At 37.6% G+C, this 23,386-nt stretch overlaps 1 protein-coding gene across 1 annotated transcript in view; it reads left to right on the top strand.

The window, feature by feature from the left end:
* KPNA3 (karyopherin subunit alpha 3) overlaps positions 1-23,386 on the top strand; it is a 54,399-nt gene that overhangs the window by 27,894 nt on the left and 3,119 nt on the right. The window contains exons 3-16 of the mRNA XM_064440906.1: positions 5,300-5,389; positions 5,602-5,631; positions 5,717-5,769; positions 5,850-5,945; positions 8,299-8,384; positions 11,250-11,336; positions 11,733-11,902; positions 13,014-13,058; positions 15,606-15,737; positions 16,905-17,033; positions 18,749-18,853; positions 18,987-19,058; positions 19,155-19,317; positions 21,108-21,202. Coding sequence (XP_064296976.1) covers positions 5,300-5,389; positions 5,602-5,631; positions 5,717-5,769; positions 5,850-5,945; positions 8,299-8,384; positions 11,250-11,336; positions 11,733-11,902; positions 13,014-13,058; positions 15,606-15,737; positions 16,905-17,033; positions 18,749-18,853; positions 18,987-19,058; positions 19,155-19,317; positions 21,108-21,202 — 1,353 coding nt within the window. The remainder of the gene's footprint in view (positions 1-5,299; positions 5,390-5,601; positions 5,632-5,716; positions 5,770-5,849; positions 5,946-8,298; positions 8,385-11,249; positions 11,337-11,732; positions 11,903-13,013; positions 13,059-15,605; positions 15,738-16,904; positions 17,034-18,748; positions 18,854-18,986; positions 19,059-19,154; positions 19,318-21,107; positions 21,203-23,386) is intronic.

Here is a 23,386-nt window from a genome sequence, read left to right as displayed (position 1 = left end):
GTTCAGGCAGTGTTTGAAGATCTTCCCTTTTGAAGGAGAGCTGCTTTATTTTGTTGGTGTCAAGGTCTTACCCTTCATCAGGGATTCCCGTCTCATGCCTCTCCCTTTGAAAAGTCTCTCACCAGTCTTTGAGCAGAGCAGCTGTATCCAGGTCTGCTTGTTTGTCTTCAGCTTCACCATAGGAGCCTACAGAAGAAGCTGGTGCTATGATTTAGGCAAAAACTTTTGAGTTTGTCACACTATGAAAAAATGCAGGCATTTTAAGGGTCATGCCAAGGTGCAAATCATGTTTTTTTACCTTAGGCAAGGGAGTGTTTGGTCTAACAAATTACTGTATGCAGTGGTTTAGCTCTCTGGGTATTGGATGCCTTTGCAAATGGACAGAGCTGTTTCGAATAGCCTTACAGCCACTTTTTAGGACTGGCAGCTTCCATGAACACTTTATAAGAAATGCCAATAAGAATAGCTTTTCCAAGGTAAGAAATTTTTAGTGCTTCTCAATAAGTACTGTCCTGTCTACTTCAGGCTCCTGTGAAAGCTCCTCTATACATGTTCTTGACTTGTTTTCAGCCCAGCCATCTGCAGACAATGAGTAGCTATAGGAACATTCTTGCTCGCTCTTACTTTTCCTGGCTAAGGTAATTTTTTTCTGGAGCCCATTGTACCATATGACTGACAGCCTAAAGATGTTGCCTGCATTTACAGAAATTCCAATGTCAGCCTGTGGTCAGTTATGTCCTATGAAGTTCAGTTTCTTCTCTTAAGGAGGGTAGAATATCTTGGCATTAGAATATACATGCTTACTCATACTTGTTTTGGTTAACATTAACATTAGGAGGCATTCTCTTAGGCATACTCATGTTGCCAAAGGAATTGGGTAGTTGTGTATGCAGGTATAAAAGGCTCTCTAAGGAGCTGTTAACTTGCTTGCTGGAATAAGTGAGAACTAGGCTCTTCGTTAGCTCAGTTATGGTATATCTTATGGTCATCTTTAACACGAGCTACAAAGTAAAGGCTTTTCAGTGTCACTCGGTCTTACCATGCTAAGAGTTCTAAGTAGTCTGATGCAGTTTTCCTCTTGTCAAGAGACCCTGTCCCATAGTGGAATTTAAACCTAGATTATGTATATTTGATGGGCCAGAGTTTGAAATGTCATCCCTTTGTTACCATCTTAACCATTGGTGGCCTCCCAGTGGGGTGTCTGCATTCCTGACAGCTGCGGAACAGTTGGAGCTCTGTTTTCTTTCACCTCCCAGCCTACTGCCATCATTAGGACAACAGTCCTTCAGTGGGTTCATGTAGGGATTCATTGGACTCTTCTCCAGGTAACTGGAGTTTTTGTGAGTAGTACTATGTACTCTTTGGAGATACTGACTGCATCAATGTATGCATGGGCAATTGCTAGAAGGGGAAAGATGAGTTACCTGTTACTGTTCTTTTGTAACTGTGTTCATACACAACCTGCCCTTCTTTCCTCTTTGTCCAAGTCCCTGAGAGATTTCTAGCAAATTGGAAGAACTTAAAAAGAAACATGTTCGCCACCCATTTTATGGCCACAAGTAGAGAGAATCTGTGCATGCCCCTCTAAATGCTAGTCAAGAAAATTATTTCCTCTAACAGTACTTGTATAGAAGCACGTGCACTGTGAATAAATACGAAGTGCGTATTGAATAATGGTTACAAGCAGGTAGTCTTTTTGAAGTTCTTCAGGTGAAGCTAGCATAGAATAATCCAGTGCTTTGGCCACTGGCATGCTCTAGACTTACTGCCTGGTGTTTGTGGGAGGTGATTTTCCAGCTGTTTGGCTGCTGAAGGCTGTGCAGCTCTTCCCTGCCATTCTGTGAGGACACTGTTCAGTCACCTGCAGTGGGACTCTTGTGTTGTTCCAGCTATATTCTCTGCATTCCAGCTGCTGACATCCTGGTATTTCAGGATGTTTGAGAGAGATACATATTCATTCTTGCTTTCTGGAGCAGCTAGATACCGTAGCCTTTATGTTACGCTCTAGTAGAGGCACAACTCTGACGAATGCTGATCACTCAGAATGATGTAACTGTATATGTTGAAGAGACACACATATCTACAGAGGGATGAGCATTCGTATTCAGCACCGCAGTTGTTGCAGTGTGGGTTTGCTTTTTGTGTCCAAAAACTTCTAGATCTTTCAACCTAGAAGGTGCATGCTGTGGTTTCAACTGTTTCTGGTTAATGTCTTTGGGGAGGAAAAATACCGAGGGTGGAAGTAATGTACGTGATAGGTGCAGCCCACGTGTATGTGAGTATTGAATACTGTGATCTTTGTTCTAAATGGATGCCATCTATTTAACGTCAACACAATTGAGAAGGCTTTGGCCTCATTTAAGTTTCCACGTACAATAGCAGTGAAGTAATATAACTTTAAATGGCTCTTGCATACCATCTGCATTTTGCAGGGATTTCAGTCAAAGCTCTCTGAGGTACATCCATTCTACACCAGAGTAGATGCTTTTGTGGGGAGCAATGTGGGATGGTGGTGCACCAGTTTCTCTCCCCAAATATGGGGACAGTTCCTTACAGTCAGAGGATTCAGTGGTGGGGGAACCTTCTAATACAGTGATGTGAAACACCTAAACAGGAGAATCTACTGTTTGAGCTCTTAAAAAGCTTTAACTGACAGAAGAAACGTGAAAATAACAAATGATTTAACATGACATTTCCTAACTAGAATTTTCTTTTCAGTAAGTTCAATAAAAATAGTTTGTTTGCTAAGTTCTTGACTATTCTAGATATTTTATCTTTTTGAATCAAAGAATCTGCAAGATGCCTGCATATAAAAGGCTTTTCTACAGAAATTTAAAAGTAAAGATCATCTGTCTTTATTGCAAGATCTTGCAAAACACATAGTTGAGCACTGCTGATACCAAATAATTTGTTTGAAAAACAAGTAGATATCACCAACTGTATCTGTGAATAACAATTCTTACAACAAGCATATTTTCCAAAAACCCTGCAAAGGTCTTCCCCTGAATTTTATGAGCATGAGATGTAGAAAATCCGACCAAATACTTTAGGCAGAACAGAATTAGAAAACCCTGCCTTGTACCACAGTAGCATACTGCTAATGACAAAGAAACTCGTCCCTTCCCAGTAAATGATTTAATATGAAATATTTAACTTGCTCCAGCAGACAGTTGGCAGCAGTTTTCCACCGAGACCCCAGTTCCTCAGGCTGCACCTTTTCAGTAGACAGGGAATGTCTGCTGGGCCAGTGTGTGCCACCCTCATAACCAAATGCGTCTCCCTGTACATTCATGCATGTGTTGACTTGCTCACCACCATGAACTGTGTGATGATACCTCTGTGTGGGAAGAGGACAGAAGGATGGAAGATATCAGGACATTCCTCCAGCTTCAAACCCTTCCCCTAGGATTGGATTGTTTTACCATAACAGCACAGCTGATCCTGTAGGAGCTGTTCATCCAAGGCACAAAAGAGGCACTTCCTTCACGGGAGATGTCTGTAGTAGCTGTGCACTGAAGAAAGCTGACCTGTGCATGGAGAGGGCCTCTGGAAATTGGGTCCCTGCAGTTGCCAAAGTATAAGTAATGGTTTAGACAAACAGTAGGAAAAGGAATTATACTTGAGCAAAGCCAAATTGACTGGGTTTGAATATTGTTTGCTTGTTGCTTAAAATAGCAGTGCCAAGTACTTTGTGTGGAAAGATGAGAGAAATATATTGTAGGTGTTTATGGTGAATGCATTCTCCAGTGTGTACCTACCTGATGCAGTTTGTCTGCATTATGGTGTTTTCTCAGCACTTAACTTTCTTCTCGCTTCCATCTTTCTTCTCTCCAAAAACACTTGACAACAGAATACCTTTAGTGCTTGTCTGTATGGATGTGCTCTGGGTATGCTGCTGTTACTCTGCGGCTCTGGAGAGGCTGCCATAGCTAATCTAGGTGATCTTGTGCATTCTTTGGGGATTTAGTTTCTGTACTTAGACTTGACAGAAATCAAACTGCTAAGTTTGTGGAATGTTGTCTTCTGCATTAAAGGTCTATATAATTCTGGTGCTTGCTTATTGTTTTAAAAATCTTCAATATATTGCTTGTGAGCCTTTCAGACTGAGGCTGGAAAAGTTGTTTTAAAATATTTTTTAAATGTCTAGAAAGTAAGTAATTTTGGACCTGAGATGGCTGGTTTTTTCTAGCATAAAATAAAACAAAACAAAATACTGGGGACTCCCTCAAAACAGGATTCTGTTTAGAGGCTTTTTTACATATTACAGGCAAAGCATGATATAATATGGTCTCTATAGTCAGTACTGTTTGGTTATCTGATAATTGTTTGGAAGCTGAAAAGCCTACCTTTCCTTGCTAATATAATAGATTTGGTTTAGGCATTACAGCTGTTCATGACACCTTTTAATGTTTTGCTTCATTAGATATTGAAGTCTTAATGTGCTTATTAAAAAAAAACCAAACCAAAACAACAAAAAAATTTAAAAAAAAAACCACAAAAAAAACCAACAAAAAGGTGTTCAGATATGAGTGTTGCATCATCATCTTCCACTGCCCTTTCTATCTTTGATTGTACCTCTAGACATACCAAACGAAAGACTAGAAAAAAATTTAGAAGACTGCTTTATACGTTTGGAATAATACTTTTAGGACATTTTAGATTTGTAAAAAAAGTACATTTCGATACAGTTAAAATTGATGGTTTCATTCCTTTCTTTTTAAATTAGGGCTTTAGGTGTTCAAATATTTTAATTAATCAAGGTAGAAATACTAAATGGGTACTTTACCACTGAAAATGTAATTTTTCTTCAATAATTTATTAAAGGAGCTAAGGCTCTAGAGGGTGCTTTGTTTTAAGTCCGAAGTTAGGCTAACAGTGTGAGTGGGAGATATTAAAAGTGTGAGTGTACATGGACCATGCTACTTCATGCACAAACAAACCAGGGAACTTTCAAGTAGGTTTAGCTGAGAACTAATCTTACACTGGAAAATAATTTCTGTTATGGGTGGCTAAACGCTAATGTCACGCAGATCTATGTATTGTAAATGCTTGTTAGAAAGTTGATTGGCAAAACGTAAGTTTTAATACATTCAAATGTCATGGGTTGACATAGTTCTGTCTGTGATTAGCAAGCTACTAGATTCTTACAGCTGAAATACTGCAAATTCTATTTGCAGCTACAAATGCTTTTAAAAAAGCCCCCAGTCTTATCTAGGCTTTTATTCTGAAAGGGGCCATTATATCGTCACCATGTACTAATAAGCATTAAGTGTCTTTATTTTTTGTCATTCCTTTACAGAACAAAAGAGATGAACATCTTTTGAAAAAAAGAAACGTTCCCCAAGAAGAAAGTTTAGAAGATTCTGATGTTGATGCTGACTTCAAAGCAGTAAGTTCCTTGATTCTGGAATTACTTTTATAACTTTGGTGGTATCTCAAAACAATTTATTCTGGTTTTATTTTAACACTGGAAGTTTTGCTCTTATTTGAAAACAAAATTATGAACTTATATGTTGTTAAAGTTAGTTTGATTGTATTAAATGTTTAAAAAGAAAATAATGTAGCAACAAAATTACTAAAACTTTTTTTTTTCTTTTCAAGCAAAATGTAACACTAGAAGCTATACTGCAGGTATGTTAAATTTAATTTTTTTTAATAAAAGTGTGTGTTCTGTGCACTTTTAGTTTTTACTTTTTTGTGTGTGTGTTTTTTTCAGAATGCCACAAGTGACAACCCAGTGATCCAACTGAGTGCTGTCCAAGCTGCAAGGTAAAAATAAAGGCACAGAAATATATTTCCTATATGTTTTTTCATTATGGAAGTTACTTATTTTACATTTCATTTTACAGAAAACTCCTATCCAGTGACAGAAATCCACCTATTGATGACTTGATAAAATCAGGAATTTTACCAATTCTGGTGAAATGCCTAGAAAGAGATGATAAGTAAGTATCCTTTTCAAAATATTGACCTGTACAGAAAATCTGCATCTAAAAACCCATCTCACTATTTCAGATGAAACTGAGGATTCATATCACCATATAATCTGACACAGTGGATCAAATTCCATAATGATAAACTATAAATTCTCGAGGAGTATTTATTCTGCCACTGAAATGTCGTTTTTATTTTTTAGAGCTTGCATGAGCGTATCCAGCTAATGGAAAAGACCTTACTAAATTTCTCATTGGTTTTGAATATTCCAGACTTTTTTGTTAACTGTTTTTAAGAAATCTGTCTCAGAGTTACTGTGTGTATTTGTGTGAAGGCAGAGGACGTGTCTAATTGTGAACAGGGCTCTTCTCTTTGCCAGAATACACTTGTTGTCTTTTTCATTAAGGTTATTAGCATGAGTTTCTAGCTTCTCTCATTCTCACTGCAAGGTGGTTTCCGTCTGGCTCTGTGCTGCTCCCTCACGTGACAGTACAACACAGTGAGCATGCTCCCTGTTATGATCCTTTGTTGAAAAACAAGAGCTTCAGTAAAGGAGGTAGAGAACATTGAGTGTGTAGTGGCAAAAATTTAATGACATGTAAGAAAAATGCGATATTCCACAATCCGTGAATTCAGATAGATGGGGATTAACACATTTGAGGTAAATGTTTTAGTCTATCTTTGGTCTCAGGCAGCCATAAATGTATTTACAGTATTTCTGTTTTCAAGGTTATTTCTGCAGTCACAAGGGCTAGAAACTTCAAAAATGCACATTGGCATTTTGGGTATAATTTGCTGGTTGCAAAAACATGAAGCGTGAGTAGCTTTGTTTCTAGCTTGTTTAACAAAACAGTTGCTTAGAAGGCAGCCGGCATTAAAATGCCGTCCTGATTTGAACATTAAAATGGGTCACAAATGCCCGTCTGCTCTAGAAGTAGCTGGTTCAGTGCTGTGAAAATTCTTTTAATTTGAATTTTCGGTCTAGTTTTTGTATGATTTACCTTTGTAAATGTTTAATAAGCCTTTTGAAATGGAACTCAACATTTTCTTAAGCAGTTCTTTTAATTATAATTGCTATATAATATTTAGTCGAGGTAAATAATGTGAAGACTTTAACAGATCGGTAAAGATGATGTTCATGTTATAACTGAAAGCTTATCACAAGAGGAAGAAGGACTGACCTTGAACTAGAATTTTAATGCATTTGATCCCAGAATGTAAAAGTTTATATATAGCTGCTAACAGGTACTCTTTGTTTTTACAAATCCTTAGTTACACATCTTGGGCCCTCCTATCTGTTTCTTTTCCAGGCCTATCCCCGATAAAACCTTAAAATGCTTTGGAAACTAATGCACAAAAAAAAGAGCTTAAAGGAAGCAGGTGCTGTGGCTATATATAAAACATAATTGATAAAGGCCCAAAAAAGCATGGAAATGAAAAATAGTCACTTAACAGTAAATATTCTCTGCTCCCCCCAGAGCCAGACACCTTACTGTTATGCTAACCACCATAAGCTGTAGACTCTTATAGCTTCTAGAACTCTGAATCTTGAGCATTTGCTTGAACAAGAGTTTTTATGCAAACTGTTTTACCAAACTGCTGTTGGCACAGACAACAGTTGACAGACATCTTTGAAGAGATGTTCCCCCAGCTTTCATAATATTTGTAAATAATTTTAAATGCATTTAATAGGTGAGTTTCAATAGAGGTATAATGCTGTCTTTTGATACTGATGCTAAATCTTTCCCCTGTCTGTGATGGAGCAGAAAAATGTCTTTATCCAAGTATACTAGCTTATGCTTGATCTGGCATGTGATGTTAGAAGGGCCAAGTTTTTATTACTTATGGTCAGACATGGTTGATTTATTAAGAACTACTACTGGCAGCAAGACAGTTGTGCTTTCTTCACTAAATATGAATGATGTTTGGATCAGTTGAATGTGAAGAGGTCTCCCATTAGAGAGGCATAATTAAATGTTATGATGAGGGATGCTAGAAATCTTTCATACAGAAGATAATTAGTTGACTATAGTAGCGGTCATCTTCAGTGGTTGGTAGGTGCTTCAAACAGGTATTACTTTTATTTTATTAGTAACGTGAGGTCAGAATGATGGGTGGTTTACAAAAGGTTATAGAATGTAAAATCTTTTTTTTCTTATAGCTTTTTTCTGAAATATCCAGGCTTAGGGTTTGGGTTTTTTTTTGTTTGTTTTGGTTTTTGGTTTTTTTTTAATCTTTCAGGCCTGTGGCACTGCTTAAAGTTAGAGTGTCTCAGAGTGGTTACAGCTACTAATACTGAAATGAACCATAAAATAATCTGCAGATCACGTTTCCACTTATTAATATAAAATTATTTCATTACAGTCCTTCATTACAATTTGAAGCTGCATGGGCATTGACTAACATAGCGTCAGGCACTTCTGCACAGACTCAAGCTGTTGTACAGTCTAGTAAGTATTACAGTTTGGTTTTTTTGGGGTGGAGGATATTGTGGGTAAAAGGGGATATTTGGATAACAAATGCCATTTGTTATCAAAACTATTAAAATAATAAATGCATTTTTGTCCTCTTTCTCAAAAAAATTCTACATTTGCTCTTAAACATTAATCTGCTTATCACTAATGATTAATATTAAGTATCCCAGACCTGATTTTTCTCATAAAGAAGGTACAGAATGACAGATGGTATAATGAGTATGACAAAAAATGTTCGTTCTTTCTAATTCTTGGGTTGACATCTGAAATCATGTACCGTTAATTCCCCTATGGCTAAAACTCTTTCTACCTCAAAGGTTTATTCGTAAATCTCATTAAAGTTTTTAAATACATATAGTTAGGTAAGGTTGCCCAGTTAAATATGGAGTTAAGAAAATTAACATCCTTTTCTTGACCATATGATCAGTATCTCCTGTACACACAGTGTTTGTTGTGGTGCCTTCGTTTCTTGCTTAACCAGCCAGTGAGGCATCCATTATGAAGAGATAGGAAATAAACTCTAAAGTTAATTGAAGATAAGTTATTCAAATTTTTCAGGTTTATATATATGGCTGTTATATATCGGCACATTTATCTTGAAACAGTCACCTTCATGCTAAATACAGCATTTTGTCATTAAACAGGAGACTATAGATAAGCAAATGTATAATAAATTGTCTTGGCTTATTCATATTCACCCTTATTACATGGGAAAACGGTGACTTAGTTATTTGATTTCTTTTTTTTAAGTTCATGAACCTGCCTTTCAAATAGAAATGCTGTTTTGTACATTTTAATAGCTAATAAAACATCTCACTAATTGTTAGATTCTGTATAGTTAAGATATTGGAGCAATAGAATAAGAATGCATATCAAAATAAGGCTTGGATAAAAATCCAGTGTTTTTAGATTGCTTTTCTGGTGTCTTTGAAAATCTATTCCCAAGTTTTTCATCCTTCCCAACTTGTTAATTGGCTAGTCATTGTTTTGTTCCTTTTTCAAGTTCCACAATGTAATTGTATTTGAAAAATTGAATTGAATGAAAAGGCTGTTTATAGTATTAGCTTTGCAGAAAAAAATATGAAAAAAAATATTAAAGTAAAAGTTAAAATTAGAATGAAAATATGTATACCGCAACCAAGTATGTTCAGCTATTACCTGAACAATTACTGGAAGTTCAGGCTGGGATATGTTTCTCCCTAAATCTGTTCAGCTAATGCTTGAAAAGAAGAAAATGTGATAAAATGATGTAAAAGAAACAGAAAATGCTTTCCAAGCTTTGCTCCTGAAGAGAAAATGGAAGAAGTTTAGTCTAAAATTCTTGCTGCTTTGGCTGGGAGATGACTAAGGGAAAACAGCCTCCCAAATCTATCCCTTTTAGATAAGAGATGGTTTGAGGAAACAAAGCGATAGACCCTTGCAGCTGTAGAAGAGGCTAATGCAGCCTAAATACAGAAGAAGGCCTCCTGCAATCAAGAGGGACAGATGGCAGTTGGCCCAGCAGAAGAGACGTACTGTATACCCAGAACAGATTTTGGCAGGAGCCAGTTTGGAGCAGCAGTAATTAATTTTTTTGAGAGCAGTAGATAGATAACCTGCAACTCATCTTTTCTCAGACTGTCCTCCTGCTGGAGTGCTGATACGAAATAATTTAATTCGTGCTTTTGAAAGCATACCAGGATTGCAATCTAATATAAACTGCATGCTTGACCCTCATCTCTGAAATATGTTGAATACACGTATGGCTGAAGTGTAATCTCAGTAATCACTGAGAAGGAAGCTAGAAGATTCCACTTGAGCAAATGGAAGTGGGATGATTGTTACAAGATCAGAGAGAGTGCTCTTAGGCAATGGTGTATTGCTGTCCCTCCTAACTTGTCAGTTGTAGGCAATCGCTGAATTACTCATCTAGGGTGGGGAAGGAATTTTAGGTTGTCTTTATTCTTCATTGCCCTGTCTTTTTCAGGAAAATACATCAGGGGTTTTTGGCTTATCATCACATGTTAAATTATCAGCTAGAATATTGATTCACGGTTGCTCACAAATTGTGTCTCAATTTTTTAAACCTTCTGAAGCTATTTCTTCAAGAAAAATATTCTTTCCTTCAACAGTATATAAATTGATCTATTTGCTTTGCTCAGAAAGACTATAGGATGAGTATGATCATACTATAGATTTAAAAAACTGATGCAAGAATTACTGTCTTTCAAACAGTATGGGTTCTCCAAAGGAAAGTAGTGCATGGAAACGGTAGAGGGATGGTTTCTTAGCTCTATTAAATTTATTTAATTCAGCAGAGGTTGAGATCTAAAATCAGTACTACTTCCTTAATCTGGTATGTTGCCTGCATTACATAAGAGCAAATTAAAACGCATCTTAGGACTGGCAGATGGATGTAAATCTTCTCTGCATATGGGAACTAACTATAGCCATCTCCTGGGAGGAAGCTATTTTCTTAAAGTCAAGATTTAAAGCACGTTTGCACGAGTAGGCATGTCATTCTGCTAGGTATGTATTGTGATCTTGGATAAGTGAAAGATCAGAATTACCAGACATTAAACCTAGCACTTACATACTTGAGGCGCTTGCATATCACTTTGAGAGGTATGGGGGTATATTTAAATGTGGGGAGCATTGTGGTTTAATAGTTGCTTGTTCTTGAGTCTGTTTTTCCCCTGTCTAGATACAGAAATGTTTAACTGAGGTTTTATTTGATCTTCATAATAGAAACTTGTATCTTAGTATAAGGCACTGTGGCAAAAGTGTTTTGTATTAATCGGTGAAAGTATTGTGCATGTATCGTGTTCCAGTAAAAACAAATCCGGTTTTTGCATTCTGTAGATGCAGTACCCCTCTTCTTGAGACTACTTCATTCACCACACCAGAATGTTTGTGAGCAAGCTGTCTGGGCTCTCGGAAATATTATAGGTAATTCTTGTTGTCATTATAATGATATGAATTCAGGGAGCGTTTCATTTTAGAATTTGACTTTTTGAACATTGGCATTATCATATGAGACTATGTTTCCTCTAAATTCTGTGGCTTAATATAATTTTTCATGTGGCCAGAATTACATAGGTCCATCCTATTTTTTTCTAAATAATAGTATCACTTGCTGCACAAAGTATTAACACACTAAATTTTGTGTCTCGTAAAATATACATACATATCTGCACGTATGTATATTTAATTGAACACGAACTGTTAGTAGTAGACTGTTGGTGAGGAAACATAGAATTTCAGTATCCCAACATGTCATTGCATACATTTCAGGATTTTCCATTTTTAATGTGATTTCTTTTACAACAATTTTCATTTCTGTAGGTGATGGTCCTCAGTGTAGAGATTATGTCATATCACTGGGAGTTGTCAAACCTCTTCTGTCCTTCATCAATCCCTCCATTCCCATCACCTTCCTTCGGAACGTCACATGGGTCATTGTAAATCTCTGCAGGAATAAGGACCCCCCACCGCCTATGGAGACAGTTCAGGAGGTAAATAAAGAATTATGAGACAGATAATTTTTTATACTCTGGGTTAGAGGCCAAATGGTTTACATTGTCATATTATTAATTTATTAATGTGTTTTGCCACTGTCTTGTGCCACTTACCAGTTGTTAAATGAAGTCATTTGACCAATTTGATGCTTCTTACTAAGGCTGCAGTAAAGATATTTCTAAGACTAAAGACTGATGAGCCATATATTAAAAAGAACACAACAAAAAATTAACACACTAGAAAGCGTTAACATATGCAGCATTTCATGTTTTTATCAAGAAAAGGCTATGCACGTGATTCTGTACGTAGAAGTATTCAAATGTAATTATTTTCAGTAAGAGGAAATATAAGTAAACTAGTGAATGTACTGTAGTTTGTTTTGACTAGCTGTAAACATGCAGTCAATGTCAAGTCCACACTTGAGAAGCATCAGAAAACTCTCAAACTGGTGAACAGAGCAAATGTGGTGTTTATAGAGTAGGCACAGCTAGTAAAGTGATGCTGTTTGACTAGAACTTTAGTTGTAATGTACGTAAGGTTCTTCGTTTTAAGATAAGTTCCAAAGTGTAGATACAGTTTATGAAGCCATGTGAACTATAATATTGTTAGCAACTAAACCTTAACGAAATTCTAAAATGAAGCAGAAAACAGGGAAAAATTTGTGTAATACTTTACCAAATAAAAAGCCCTATTCTAAGCAGTCTTATCAATGCTCAGTTTTATATTTTCTCCATACATGAATACAAAACTAAAATTTTACTTTAACCCAAGAGGGTTTTATATACTGATATTAGGGTAATATTTTTATTATATTGTGTGGTAACAAAGCTTTCAAAATAGCAGGGGGATGTCTTATCTCTGTTTACTTGTTTTTCCTCACAATATAGTCTGCTCTCTATGTGTCTTTGAAATATAGTCCTGTCTTGTATTTTTACAAATTTTAAATATATTTTTGTGCATACTTTGAGGGAATGACCAGCTGCTGGGAAGCGTGTGAATGCAATACGCTAATGCAGTCTCAAGCTAAGCTCTGTGTCTGCAGTACTTGGGTTCATGATTGTACAGCCAATTTTATTCTACTGTAATGACTGATGAACTTCTTTTCAGATTTTGCCAGCATTGTGTGTTCTCATTTACCATACAGATATAAACGTAAGTAACTTCTAAAACTTTAGAAATTAGAGATTTTTTGTTTCCTCTAGAGAGAAAATGCTGCAAGATTGTGTTTAAGTTGTAAACTTGGCTTTGTGCGTTAATTTATGTATAATTAAGTAGTAAGTGCACAATTAAATATGAAGACTAATATAATTGTCCTTCAGAGAATGAAAAAGAAAGCGCAAACACAATTTCTGAAATACCTCTCCTAAATTTTTTCTTATCCTTCACATTAGAAACTACATTTAGAAAAATCCCCTTGTGGAATTGAGCACTAGAAATTTGAAGTGCCAGCTTTACCATCAGCTTCACTTTAATTCTGCCCCAATTCATAATTTTGCATAGATTATATGTAATGCATGTGTAGAAAAAATATATAATTCTACATATCAGTCCAATCAAATATTGTGATCATATGGGTAAATGTGACTTTCATAACCTGTTGGGTACCTGACTTTGCAACCTGTTTAACTAAGGATACATATGAAAATACACCTCAATAAATAGGAATAAATAAAAGGTTTTATGGTACATTTGACAACTTTTCTTCAGGTTTTTAATGCTAAACCTTCAGTACTTCCCACATTCCTGATCCATGGGTTTATATGTATTTTCTGAGTAAAGTCCTAGAGGGGTGGACTTACCTCCTGAAGTCTTATATTGCGACTTCAGGAGCAAAGATCTGTGTAACTAAGGGACACTGAGCTTCTTTCCTCCTCCTCCTCCTGTCAGAACTCTAATTTCTTTGACTCTTGCTCCCTATAGTGATCCTTCAATCTGGGGATGCAGGAATTGAACCCTTGTGGTTGGTCTGGGGATAGAGCATGAGATTGGTGGGACTGTCTTTCACTACTTCCACGCTGTGGTAGTGGTGTTTCTGCTGCTCTTTTAATGGTGAAGTGGGCTTGGCTCCACAAAATATTTGCAAACAGTGCATTTGGGATTTTGCCAGGGTTTTCCCCAGTGTAATGTGAGTGGGAGACAGCACATGGTGACTTTCCAGTTTGTAATTTGGACAAACCTGAATGGAAATTCATAGCAAAACCAAACATACTTCTAACCTATAGGCTTTTTTTTCCCTGCCAAATTTGAAAGCTTTTGCAAGCAATGATTGTTTGAGAGCTTCTTGAAGTAGATACGAGACTACGTGATCCCAGGTTTTGACTGATCTCAATTAGGGTGCCCGTCTTTTTGATCCTGAGAGTCAGGTGCTAGTTTGGAGGTACCAGTCTGGTCCCAGCCTCTCTGTACTGGAGCAGCAAACCTATCTTTGGAGATGAGTCAGTGATGCAGGTAGGTCAGCCAACAGTCCTGTGAGCGCTTCTGGCGGCTGCTGCTCTCGTCACCAACAGGGCTGTGGGGCAGCAAACTGGTGAGGCACCACCTCTCACTGCTTCTGCTGCAATACTGGCTCCACTGCAGCACATTCTGCTGTCCCTGTGGCATTAGCAGGTGAGGGCAGCAGCAGGCTGCATCAAGAAAGTATTAGGTCTGTGCTGTCTGGTCCCTGGAGCTGGGTGGAAGCACCCTGTGGAGGGTGAGGGCTTTGAAGACCTTCCTGTGCTTCAGTACTGCAGTATTTAGCTGTCTCAATAGCTGGAAATTTAGAATGGGTATCTGTTTTTAAAAGAGTGTAGGTACCTCATCAGATGATGGCCTCAGTGGGGTCCAGATTTCTCTTCCTGCAGTTCCTAACATCATCTCTAAGTGATGGGATAGCCCTCTTTGTGCTGGCTTTGTTTCTGCTTCAGATACTACCTTTCAATGACTGTAACTCTTGTACCTCTCTCTTTTTTGAGGGCTCTGAAATCATCCTTATGAAGTCATCAGTGACTTAGACTTTCTTCTCTTTGAGATACTAAGATTGCTCTGCATGATAGCAATTTCTCTGTCGGTTTTCACTTTGCTTGAACAGTTGCCACCTTACAATGGCTGCTAGTCCTTTAGTTGGTATAAGAATTCCTTTCCTTTGCTGTAGCTTTTAATCTTAATATGAAGGCAAAAAAAGGCACACATCCAGAATAGTTTGCAGTTTCACTTCAGAACTATGGATCAGAAATGTTAAGGTGTAAGATTAGAGACTAAGGGGACTTAGGTATTCTATAAGCAAAATATAGCACAGCTAACAAATTACAGCAGTGCTAGGAGGTGGGTCAGTATTTTCTTCAGAAAGTTACTAGCACAAATACTTATCTCAGCTGGTTGCCTATCTTTGAAATGCAAATCAAGCCCAACAGTTTACCTTTGTGAGATGCTGTATGCCGTCACTTTATGCACCAAAACATGGTATTTAATTTCTGTATGCCCTCTCAAAAATTTTTTTCATTATTATTATGGAGCAAACGGCACCAGTTTTCATAGTTGCACATAATAATCTAACGTTGTACTAATAAGGTCTCATCATGATGTTTGCATTTTTCCTGTAACTGAACTGCATGCTCCTTTTTTCCCCCCAGACGTGTGGAATGTTGTTCACTAAATTAAGAGTCCATTACATGGATTTTGGATGTTCAATGTATAAACCATGTTCTTTCCAATTTCTAGATTCTTGTGGACACTGTTTGGGCTTTGTCCTACTTAACAGATGGTGGAAATGAACAGATACAAATGGTGATTGATTCAGGAGTTGTACCTTTTCTAGTCCCCCTTCTGAGTCATCAGGAGGTTAAAGTCCAAGTAAGTCTGGTTCAGTTGCTATTGAATAGCCCTTTGTAAGCTATTTTCTAAAACATGTGCCGTAGAGTATTTATTAATGGAGTACTGAGATAGTTCCATTAGTTGTGGGTAAAACTGAACAAAAAATGTTACCTAGGCTGGGGAAAAAAAATGATTAAAATGAAAGAAAACTCAAAATGAAACAGTTCTAATACAGTTTTAAGTGAAGTGATAGGTTAAACATTAAATTCCATTGTGTGGTTACCAGGGGTGCCTTCCTTTTGTAGTCCTAAAATATTTAATGGCAAAAGATTTTACATTTTTCAGAATTCATGTTATATGCACTCTTTTCTGCTGCTGTGTACATGGTTGTGCATATTCTGCCTGAATAGCTCATGGAAATCAATTAATATTTTGGGACCTTTTGAATGTTGAAATGTTTGTAGATGCCGAGTCCTTTTAGTAAATAAATATCTGATTAGCTACAAAAGGTAGGTTAGCTGAGCTTGTTGATTAATTTCAAAGACAAAGGGAAACTAAAAGTTAATGAATGTATGCTTGATTTTTATAAACCAACCATTGTAATTGGGAGCTTTTTTACATATTTGTGCATTTGTCATGTCTGTTTAGTTTGTACTTTTGGATGAGATTTGGCTGTCTTGAAATTTGTCAGACTAGTTCACTTGATGAAAAGTAGTCTCTCCAGTATTCTGTCACTTGCAAAGCATTTACTAACCAATAAATAAAGATATAAAGTCCATTTCTGAAAGTCAGCTGAGAGTCAAGAAGAGGAAAAGTAGTCATGGGTGTTTTAATTCTGTAGTGGAGAGCTGAATGGAGAAGTAAGCAACCTTGTCAGACATAGTCAAAGCCTAGTAATAGTTAATGTAATTATAACTCAGATCAGATACATGATGAATTAACTCTTCTATTGTTTTAATATTAATTTCTAATCTTCACTTTTTGAGTTGAGCTGCAGTGCGTCTATTGAGTAAAATGCTGTACTGTGTGTTTCTGTTTTGATGAAACAGTACCCATTTTCAGGATTAGCTCAGAGGATGAAGTGCTAAATTGTATTTTGCAAAGTGTTTTTATAAAGAGACATCTTAAAATGATCTTTGTTTTAGCATAACTAACAGCAATGTCTTTAACGTGCAATTTTTTTTCCTTCCCACTCCGGATATTCAGACAGCAGCACTGAGAGCAGTAGGCAACATAGTAACTGGTACTGATGAACAGACACAAGTTGTTCTCAATTGTGATGTTTTGTCTTATTTCCCAAATCTCCTGACGCATCCAAAAGAGAAGATAAACAAGGTATGATATGTTTCTTCCTAACAGTAGTCTGTACAATATTACAGTCTAAGAATGTTACAGTCTAAGAATATTTCTTGTGGCTATTATTTCCAGCATGTGAGCAATTTTGTATAAAGAGGCAGCCTTTGAGGCTGTTGCTTAATTACGGCTAAAGCCAAATAGCCATAGCGAGGATCCATACATTGATGTTGATGCCTAGTGCTTTTTGGGAGGACTGATGTTTTTTGCTTTGGAGCATGATGCTTTTTTTCATTTGCAAAGTGAGTAACTGTCTAACTGCATTAGTTTTTTATAACTACAGAGCGTTACTCTTGGTTGAGTCCAGTGAGTTGAGTAGATATGATCCAGTTTTTCCGCTCCACATTTTCATAGAGGAGTTTGTTCTCTTGGCCATCTTCACCATCAAGGAAGTAGGGAGTTCCACTGTCCTTTTCTGAAATCGGTCCCTGCATTTCCTCTCCTTCCTTCTGGCAGAGGTAACTTCACTGCTGCAAGGACTAGATGGAATAGGGGGAGTTAGAGGAAAGTGGTCAGTGCCCTCTTTTCCACAGCTGTATTTCATGTTATTTGTGGATTTTTTTTAATCATCATGCCATCTTCCTCTGCAAAGATGGGGCTGGCTGAGGTGGAGACGGCTTTTTGTTTACCTTATGTGATTCCCCCGTTTGGTGTACCATTGAGGGGAAAACTATTTGTGAGGATTCTGTGTTTATTCAGGCTCTGTCAGCTGCCAAGAGGTCTGAAAAAGTTACCTTTGACAGTTCAAACTGTTCGCTTGTTTCTGCCTGCTCTTCTAGCTCTCAGAAAAGAATGAAGAGCTCCTTCTGAATGCAAAGAAAGGCATTATTTTTGTATAAGGGGAGTCTATAAATGCTTTGAGTTTTGTTTTAAGTATGTGCTGTGAGGAGCAAATACAAATAAAAGCCAGATACATATTCCTAAAAAATTGAACCCATTATCTTTTTTCCTGAAGTACTTCTTAATTGGCTATGTACCACATCTGTTTGTTTTTTACTTAAGATTGGTGCCTTTTTAAGATATTCTGGGTTTCCTTGACACATGTATCCCCCTTTGTAACCAGGAATTTGTAACTGCCATTAGATAGATGTTAGCTATGCTGATGGGCCACCTGAAGGAGATAACTGCTGAGTAAGGTCTCAGGACTGAGTGTCCTGTCTGATACTTAATGGGAGGCCTTGAAATGAGCTTTCCGAGATTCACTTCATGTTTCAGGAAGAAAACAGCAGCTGGAGTTGGTCTTCAGGGTATCAGTACAGAAAGCTACTACTGAGCTGTTAAGTCAAATATTACAGGATAAGTCCTTTTTTTTTATACGAGGTTTTACCAGTTTTCCTATTTTCTTTGCAAAACTGATCAAGTTTAAAACATGGCTGTGACTCCAGCAGTGCAAAGTGGATGTAAGGTTTAAGTCAGTATTGCACCCAGCATATGGAGACACTCCTTGTGTAAGTAATAATCTGGTCCTGTGAATTAATCATATCAATTTTACAGTGATCCCCTGTGTGTTTGGCTTTCACAGTGCAATAAAAGCTTGCCTGCTAAAAGTGCTGTCGGGGAAGAAACCTGGAATCTCTGTTTAGTGATTGGTCATGGTACCATTCTAGGTTTTGAGATTTTGTTTTGTGTGGTTTCTTTTTCTAATCTATTAACTATTTTTTAAAGTGTTTTGCTTTTTTTATGTTGTTCAATTGTAGGAAGCAGTTTGGTTCCTTTCCAATATCACAGCAGGAAACCAGCAACAAGTTCAGGCTGTAATAGATGCTGGGCTAATCCCTATGATCATACACCAGCTGGCTAAGGTCAGTCAAGCTATCAGCTATGCGAGTTGTCATCATCTTTTTATAAATCTGACACGAGGAGTTTGATTTTTAATAATAAGCTTGACAGATATTTCCATGCTGATTTTAATTAGCTATTAATTTCATTTTTCAGGGGGACTTTGGAACACAAAAGGAAGCTGCTTGGGCAATTAGCAATTTGACAATAAGTGGGAGAAAAGATCAGGTATGTGTAGTGGGATTTCAAATTGTCATTACAACATTGCACATGCAGCCATTTGTAAGAAGCACAATGTCGAAAGCATGTTTTTTCATTATTTAGGTTGAATACCTTGTACAGCAAAATGTAATCCCACCGTTCTGCAATCTGCTCTCGGTAAAGGATTCTCAAGTGGTACAGGTGGTGCTGGACGGTCTGAAAAATATCCTGATAATGGCTGGTGATGAGGCTAGCACAATAGCTGAAATTATAGAAGAGTGTGGAGGTAAGTGCTTATTAAGCTTTTTTAAAAAATTATTTTTCTGGATATTATTCCATCTTCCCCTTGCTGCTGTTGATATTTACTACAGCATTTCTTGCTTACTCAAATAGCCCATAGTAAGTGAGGCTTTTGTAATGAGATAAATGACATTTTTTCTCTATTTAGTTCAGTTTAAAGATAGTCATGTTGGAGGCAATTGGAGGAGCTTTCTGTAGCTTAGGTAGTTTTAGGTTTAAATGAGAATTGTACTTTTCATTTGATTATTGCTTATACTTTGTTCTGTGATAAAACACATAATTCTTGCTGTAATTTATAGAATCATAGAATCCTTAAGGTTGGAAAAGACCTACCTATAGGATCATCAAGTCCAACCGTCAACCCAACACCCCCGTGCCTCTTAAACCATGCCCTGAAGTACCATGTCTATACATTTATTTTTTTTTAACACCTCCAAGGATGGTGACTCCGCTGCCTCTGGGCAGCCTCTTCCAATGCCTGACCACTCTTTCAGTAAAGAAATTTTTCCTAATACCCAACCTAAATCTCCCCTGATGCAGCTTGAAGCCATTTCCTCTTGTCCTGTTGCCAGAAACTTGCCTTGTTGCCAGTTGTTAGGATCTGTTGTGGTTTAGCCCCAGTCAGCAACTAAACACCACACAGCCTCTTGCTCACTCTCCCCACCCCTGTGGGATGGGGGAGAGAATCGGGAGGGCCAGAGTAAGAAAACTTGTGGGTTGAGATAAGAACAGCTTAATAATCAAAATAAGAGTAATAATAATATAATGAAAGGAAAATAGAGAGAGAGAGAGATGTGAAACCTCAGGAGGAGGGAAAAAACCCAGACAACAAGTGATGCAGCCACTCACCACCTGCTGAGCAATGCTGCCGGTCCCTGAGCTGCGATTGCTGCTTCCCCTGGCCAACTCCCCCCAGATAATATCCTGGCATGATGTTCTATGATATGGAATATCCCTTTTGGCCAGTTTGGATCAGCTGTCTTGGCTGTGTCCCTGCCCCTCCCAGCTTCTTGTGCACCTGGCAGCGCATGAAAGGCTGCAAAAGTCCTTGACTTAGTACAAGTACTACCCAGCCAACAACTAAAACATTGGTGTGTTATCAATATTCTCATACTAAGTCCAAAACACAGCACTCTACCAGCTACAGTGAAGAAATTAACTCTATCCCAGCTAAAACCATGACAGGATCATAGTTCATTACAGACCAAAGGAGGATGAGGAATCTTTCAGATATTGCAATCCAAGTTTTAACACATGCTAATTAATGTGTTATAGTAACATAGCAGTAAAGGGATGTTCAAGAAAAGTGCTACATTGCAAGTTTTTTCCCTTGAGTTATTCGATATCCAGTTTGAAAGTGGGACTAGTGTTTTAAACTGCTCTTCACGTGAGACTTTGCCACCTTGTTTTAAACTCATATGCGACAGACAAATGTAGCCACTTCCTTTTGGTGATATACAGAAAGCACAATGACTGAAAGAAAAGCTATGTAGTAAACAGAAGAAGTCTTAAAACATTAAATACAGAGTTTTCTCTAAAAAGAGAGAATATTCCGTTATCCCTTTTTCATAAAATGGGATATTCCATGGCATGGAAAGGTTCACAAACTACTTCTTTCCTCTTAGAAACAGAGAGCTACCGTGTAGATAATATTTGCAGATTGAGCTACATCTTTTCTACTGTGTTTCAGTAGTAATGTTTCATCATCTTTATTAGGTTTTTCAGTGTGACTCCAGTTTAAACTTACCAAACTCTTCTCCATTTTCTTTTATTCAGGGTTAGAGAAAATCGAAGCCTTGCAACAGCATGAGAATGAAGACATTTATAAACTAGCATTTGAAATCATAGATCAGTATTTCTCTGGTGATGATGTAAGTATGCTAAAGATTGAAGAGTATATGCACTGTGCTCTTAGCTTAGTAAGTACGTTGTCATTGTTCCTCAGCTCCAGTTGTCATGGTCATAGGGTATCTGGGAAGTCAGTTTTCCTGCTCCTTTTTCCATACAGCTTCCCTTAATTGAAAGTCTTTGAAGAGTTTCTTAATACCAAAAATTTTCTTTAGCAACATCAAGATGACTACTCTGGTTTTGCCTAATAAATTGATTGACACTGACCTAATTTTGTCACAGTGACATGTAAATTGACATGCAATTACTTGTGATTAGAATCTAAACAGTTCCCTGGCTCTCCTTTTTACATTGTCATACATCAGTCTGGGCGGTGTGTGTGTGGATCCTTACTTTCAGACAGGTTGCTGTATTTCAGCTCTGTAATTGTTCCAGCCTGGATTCTGCATTGAAAGGAGTCAGCAAAACTGTTAACACTTTCTGCAACTGATCGATCTAGATCATCTGATATTTTGTTTCACCCTGATTAGGTATTTTGATCCTTTGGGTTTTAGCTCTTTCTGCTCCTGGCTGCTTGTGAGTTCCTCAGAAGCACTTAAACAAGCAATTTGAAGACAAATAATTTTTCTAGGCCATCCAGGCTGTAGTTGTGCAGCCTAGCAGAAGTACACCATCAGTTCTTCTCTTGAACTGAATTCTCCAGATACCAGCTCTAATTTTAGGACTTGTTAATTTTCAATTCATGGGCCCATCATGTGATTGTGAAGTTAGTCACCAGAAGTTAAGATACGTGAAAAGTTCCCAATGCTTGTAATGAGTCTGTGAGCAGTGTCTGGTGGTCTCCATAATGGCTCTGAAACTCTGTAGCTAACTGAAGAGTGCAGTCTAATTGGTGCGGGTGGAAAAATATCCCTCTTGAGGTTAGTATCCCTTTTGTGCATTTACTTTTTACATAAACTAAGGCAATTTAATCTTTGCCTGATATGCTGAATTTACTTCCTTTACTCAGGAGCAGGACTTTACTTCCGATTGTTTATATGGTTACTACGTTTTCTGGGGCTTCTGAAACTCGAAATTGTAGAAATTCCATGATTGGGAGATAGGAGTTAAAACATAAAACCAGACAAATTTTCAGGCAGTAACTATAAGTAGGAAAATAACCCTTGTCATTTGAGGACTGGTGCAAAAAAACAACCCAAACAAAACCAAAACCCCAACAAAAAAATAAATTCCAGATTTCTGTAGGGAGACAAGAGACTGGTTATATCACCCTGCTTGGCAACGTTAAGACTGACTGCCCAGAAGTATTCCTGCCTTCTGTTGCTTCAGGATCTTCTGTATTGTCATGAGATGTTGCTGGCTACTAGATATTCCTTCATGGTTAATCCCATCTGCTCCTTTGCTGAGCCCGGTAAAGTGCCCAGGCGTGTACTTTAGGACCCACACTAATGGCTTCCTGGCTATAGTTTATTGTGTTAGAGGCATGTGAACTTGGGTAATGTTACTTTGTAGTACCCCTGCAGAAGGCAGCAGTGCTAATTTACCAACTCACAAACATTTTGCAAAGCATTCTGAAACTGGATTTGATCTTCATTTGGGCGTGATGTGCCCCACTCTTCCGCCTGCAGATTGTTGCTGTCACCAAAGGCCTTAATCTCTCCCTCCACTTTAGGTATTGTCACCCAAAGTAAAGAGAAACAAACATTTTAGGTGAGTCAGTTCTGACATCTGTGCTACGCCAAGGCCGGATCTCAGAAGGCTGTTTAGACCCCACACACAAGGGCTCTTACCTGCTTCAGAATGATACACAGTTTGTTGGGAGGCATATGGTTCCTGCAGAGGTGGCTTGTTCGGAGAATAGGTGCAGCTGGTGATTTGGAGGAGGATGGGCAGGGTTCGAAGTTGTGTGTATTGATGCTACTGACTGTTATTTGCTGTTCCTAGTGGCAGCAAATACCTAAATTCTGCCAGCTCTGAAGGAAGTTGGGTGAAGTTGGATACTTGTGCCTTTCATTCTAGATCCACAGAATAATGAAGTACTTTTGGTTTAAAAAAAAAAAAATTCAGATTGTGCTTACGAGAGCTGTATAAAACTGCTCAGAAATGAGTAACTCTAAATCCTTCAGATTCTGATAGGAGATATTGAGTACCCTTTTAAGCTTTATATAAGTATTTCTATCAGGTGCTGATAAAAATTATTTTCTTGT

Source organism: Phalacrocorax carbo, chromosome 1 (genome assembly GCF_963921805.1).
Source record: "Phalacrocorax carbo chromosome 1, bPhaCar2.1, whole genome shotgun sequence".
Lineage (NCBI taxonomy): Eukaryota > Metazoa > Chordata > Aves > Suliformes > Phalacrocoracidae > Phalacrocorax > Phalacrocorax carbo.
The sequence above is the reverse complement of the archived record's forward strand: the minus strand, read 5'-3'. Positions and strand labels throughout refer to the sequence as shown.